This window comes from Sinocyclocheilus anshuiensis, unplaced genomic scaffold (assembly GCF_001515605.1).
Source record: "Sinocyclocheilus anshuiensis isolate Anshui unplaced genomic scaffold, SAMN03320099.WGS_v1.1 scaffold380, whole genome shotgun sequence".
NCBI lineage: Eukaryota > Metazoa > Chordata > Actinopteri > Cypriniformes > Cyprinidae > Sinocyclocheilus > Sinocyclocheilus anshuiensis.
Window position 1 is genome coordinate 953777 of NW_015557081.1, and position 4125 is coordinate 957901.

At 36.4% G+C, this 4125-nt stretch overlaps 1 protein-coding gene and 1 long non-coding RNA gene across 3 annotated transcripts in view; one reads left to right on the forward strand and one right to left on the reverse strand.

Annotated features, from left to right (window-relative positions):
- The window catches only part of LOC107676916 (mesoderm-specific transcript homolog protein-like), a 5147-nt gene extending 4041 nt beyond the window's left edge, over positions 1–1106 (reverse strand). Inside the window, exons 1-2 of one of the 2 annotated variants that reach the window (XM_016471657.1) lie at positions 887–1106; positions 446–635 (exon numbers count right to left, since the gene is read on the reverse strand). In XM_016471657.1, the coding sequence (XP_016327143.1) occupies positions 446–635; positions 887–982 (286 nt within the window). In that variant the 5' untranslated portion in view covers positions 983–1106. The remainder of the gene's footprint in view (positions 1–445; positions 636–886) is intronic. The other variant, XM_016471658.1, reaches the window with a different exon arrangement.
- The window catches only part of LOC107676919 (uncharacterized), a 6557-nt gene continuing 3001 nt past the window's right edge, over positions 570–4125 (forward strand). Inside the window, exon 1 of the long non-coding RNA XR_001632790.1 lies at positions 570–646. This is a non-coding gene — a long non-coding RNA (uncharacterized LOC107676919). The remainder of the gene's footprint in view (positions 647–4125) is intronic.

Below are 4125 nucleotides of genomic sequence, written 5' to 3' on the forward strand. Positions count from 1 at the left end.
GTGTGTGTGTGTGTGTGTGTGTGTGACCCTGGACCAAAAAAACAGCCTTAAGTAGCACGGGTATATTTGTAGCAATAGCCATTGTATGGGTCAAAATTATTGATTTTTCTTTCATGCCAAAAATCATTAGGATATTAAGTAAAGATCATGTTCCATGAAGATATTTTGTAAATTTCCTACCGTAAATATATCAAATCTTAATTTTTGATTAGTAATATGCAATGCTAAGAACTTAATTTTGTGCACCCTCAAATTCTACATTTTCAAATAGTTGTATCTCAGCCAAATATTGTCCTATCCTAACAAACCATACAACAATGGAAAACTTATTTATTCAGAAATTTAAAAAGAAAATTGATCCTTATGACGGGTTTTGTGGTGTATATATATACGGGATGGAAATGAGAAAGATAGTCAATTTGTAAACAACGCTTTTGTGATATACCTTTATAGAAGATGTTATTGCCTCTGAATGTGAAGAAGTGACCGGAAGAGTGCCAGGTGTTGAGCACAGGTGAGAGCTGTGGCGGAGGGATATGCAGATACACGGCGAGCAGAGGAATACACAACAGACCCACGTGAAGCCACCACTCCCTGCTGACACGACGGGCCGATCCGCACTCACTTTCATTCTGCTGCAGACAGGGTAGGTTTTTATTTTATTGCTTTTTATTGTATTGTATTAACATAGTAAATTGGTATTTTATTGCTGGAGAGAGAGAGGTAGAGAAGAGCACTTGTCAAAGGAAGTACAACATCATAACGCGAATTAAACTGGCAGGGCAGCCTTGCTATGATAGTAAAATTCAAACTGTAAGCAAAATAACAACTGCCATATAATGCGTACTAGTCAAGAGAAACGCACTTAATGCGTAAAGTTACTTACAGGTGAGTCGTCGGACATTCTCGGTTCCTGCGCTTTATCACAGTGTGTGTCGGTTGTTTTCGCGGATGGGCTGAAATATGTGCTGTTGAGTGACATTAAGAGTCTGTCACTGAGCCGTCATCTGCACAATCCGTACTTGCATGGCCTTAAAACGTTCTGTTGCGACTGTTATCGAGCGTTGTGTTGCCAAGGATCCAAAGGTCTAGGGCTCAAAGTAATGCTCGCGTACGCCCCTAGTGGAGCGGATGGTAAACAGCAATAATATCTACCAGAGGAACCGTGTTTGTTTGGCCGCTGCATCCAAAACGTCTAGCTTGCTGAAACAGTCGTATACTCAAGCGAAAGTCCATATATATATATTAATTTAAATGTAGGGCAAGTGAAAAAAACAGGTGATCACTGGTTCCCTTTTTGGTCAGTAAGTTTACCACAGTAAGTTACATGAAACGCCAAACTCGATGTGGACAGTGGCATGTGTGAGAGGACACATATTTCCATTTTTAGAGTTTTTTAATATTAAGTTATTATTTTTAATATAAATTATTCTTATTCTTATTAATTAATTTATTTTAGCCCAGCAGATCAACATGGAATCTACCAGGGGGCTGTTTCATAAAACAACTTTACCAACCAAGCCAGGCTTATTTCAGCTATTCTGACTAATTTTGACCCAAATCAACTGACAATAAGTCATACTAACTTTTATGAAACAGGCCCCAGGTCTACTTGAGATCACAGTTCTCAGCTAATGGGGGCAATACAATATAATACTCGATGTGTTGTCATAAACACAAATAATACGGGACAAAAGCTCTTCCAAAACTCTTTGAATGGTTTGTTTATGAGTGAGGTAGCCTAGATGTTATTCACAGTTGTTTTTGTCTTGTCGTGTTGGTGTTTGCAGATTCAGTCAGCACTTATAGTAAAGCTTGGTTGGATGTTTGTAATCCATGACAGAAGGATTACGATTATTAAAGCCTGTATCAAAATGACTTCTGATATTCGGTAAGACATGTTCCTGGATCAAATTGTTTTGTTGGAGAAAAAAAACAAACAATTTTTTTGTTTGGACATTATTTTCCAAAACATAGACCTAACCCTATCCCTACCCCTACCACTAAACCTAACTCTACCCATAATGTATCCCTAAAATCAGAGGGAAATGCTAGTTGAATAACAAGGGTGTAGAAGCACCTAACTCTGGCTGTAAGGCTAAAACTGACATTTCCTGTAAACTCATCCCTCAATTCTGATTGGTTGCTTGAAATGTTGTTCCAGGATCAACAAGGATGTTGCATTTTGCACTCAGTGAAATCACATTCGCTGTGTTGCCAACTAATTTTCAGAAGTTGCTAAAGGCAGGACAAATTGTTGCTAAAAGTTGCTAAATGACATTGTGATGCAAATGCATCAATCATTATGTAATCACACCACAAAACTGCATAGAATATACAATCAGATCACTCAAATATGATTATGAATATGATTTGAAATGTTAATTTAGAGTTGTTAGTAAAACTAAAATATGAATATAATAATATTAAAATATAAATATTTTTTTAAATACAACATTGAATTATTGAACATTTACACTTTTGAACGATTATATTTTATGTAGGCCTATTTTCTTACTAGAAACTAGTAAAACTACACATTCTGAACAATTATATTTTTAAGCAGTGTATTGGTAGTTAGTATGCTACACTTCAAGAAAAGTCTGTAAAATAGGGCACAAAGTACTGTGATAATTTGAAGGAATTTTCTGTATTGGTTTTTCAAAATGTTCTACAATACTTTTTTAACTGATCAACAAGTGCAGGTACAAACTAATAACAAGGTGTTATCATAAAGTAACTATTATTATTGAACAATTGCTACTAGCAACTTAATTGACGTGATTAAATTACGTGTAATTTTGTGTAATTTAGAGAAAAAAATTGTGCCTTTTTATCATGTCACAGTTGCTAAATAAATTTTAAAAATAGCTAAATTTGTTGCTATGTGTTTTTTGAAGAAAAGGTTGCTAGTGTAGTCTGAAAAGTTGCTAAATCTAGCAACAAAATTGCTAAGTTGGCAACACTGTCAGTGACAACGGAGAGAATTTTAAGGAATGAAACAAAGAGGAATAGCATGGGTTGGTGATGATATGTTAATATGACCCAGGTGAATCATTTTGATGAACAACCCACTTTCATGTTATTTATATACATATATAATATAATAATAGTCTGGCTTTGATCATCTTTAGTACTAATCTGTTCTGTGTTCCTAATAGACTTTAGTCCGGCTAGACGCCAGGACAGAATTAGAGTCTCACAACTTTCAAAAAGGTTTTATGGATATTTTTTGTACTAAAAGTGTTTTTGGCAAGGTGTTGCATCAGCTGAACAACATCTCGTTAAACTGCAGTACAGAGGTGTAAAGTATTGGAGTAAATGTAATTAGTTACTGTACTCCGTGATTGCTCTCCTCACAAATCAACTCTTTCTTGTTTTTATTTCGTGCTCTCTGTGCCTTGGCCTGGACTTTTATGTTACTTCCTGTCTCCCGTGGTGTTTGTAGTCAGTTTGTAGTCCGTTTGTTAATTGGTTCCCCTTGATTAGTCTCCCCAGGTGTGTCTTATCTTGTTAAGCTTGTTAGCCCCCTCTTTTACTCAAGTATGGTTTTTAGGTACTCTTTACACCTCTGCTGCAGTATAATCCATTGAACACACTGTACTTGTACACTACTATGTGAAACATTTTCTGGATGTGCTAGAAGAAGGAATGCCAGAATGCAATCATTTAAAGGGGTCATATGATGTTGCTAAAAAGAAGTGTATTTGGTGTAATGAAATGTTTATGCGGTTTAAGTTTCAAAAAACACGTTATTTTCCACATACTGTACATTATAGTTTCTCCTCTATGCCCCGCCTTTCTGAAACGCGTCGATTTTTACTAAGCTCTATCCAGTGCGTTGTGATTGGCCGAATACCTCAAGCGTGTGACGGAAATGTTACGCCCCTCACCATATTGTGTACTGTGATGCGGCCGGAGCGACGAGACAAAAACATTAAAACCCATTATAAACGAGGCAATTGTTGCATCTTGCATCCACATAATTACGGATTATAATGACTTATACTGTCTTTTTACGCGTTGCATAGCAATGCAATGCAAATGCAGGTCTGCATTTGTGATCGGAGAAATGACAAACAACAAGCGCTACTCTACACTGCTCAAAACTCGCGTTTGAATTGT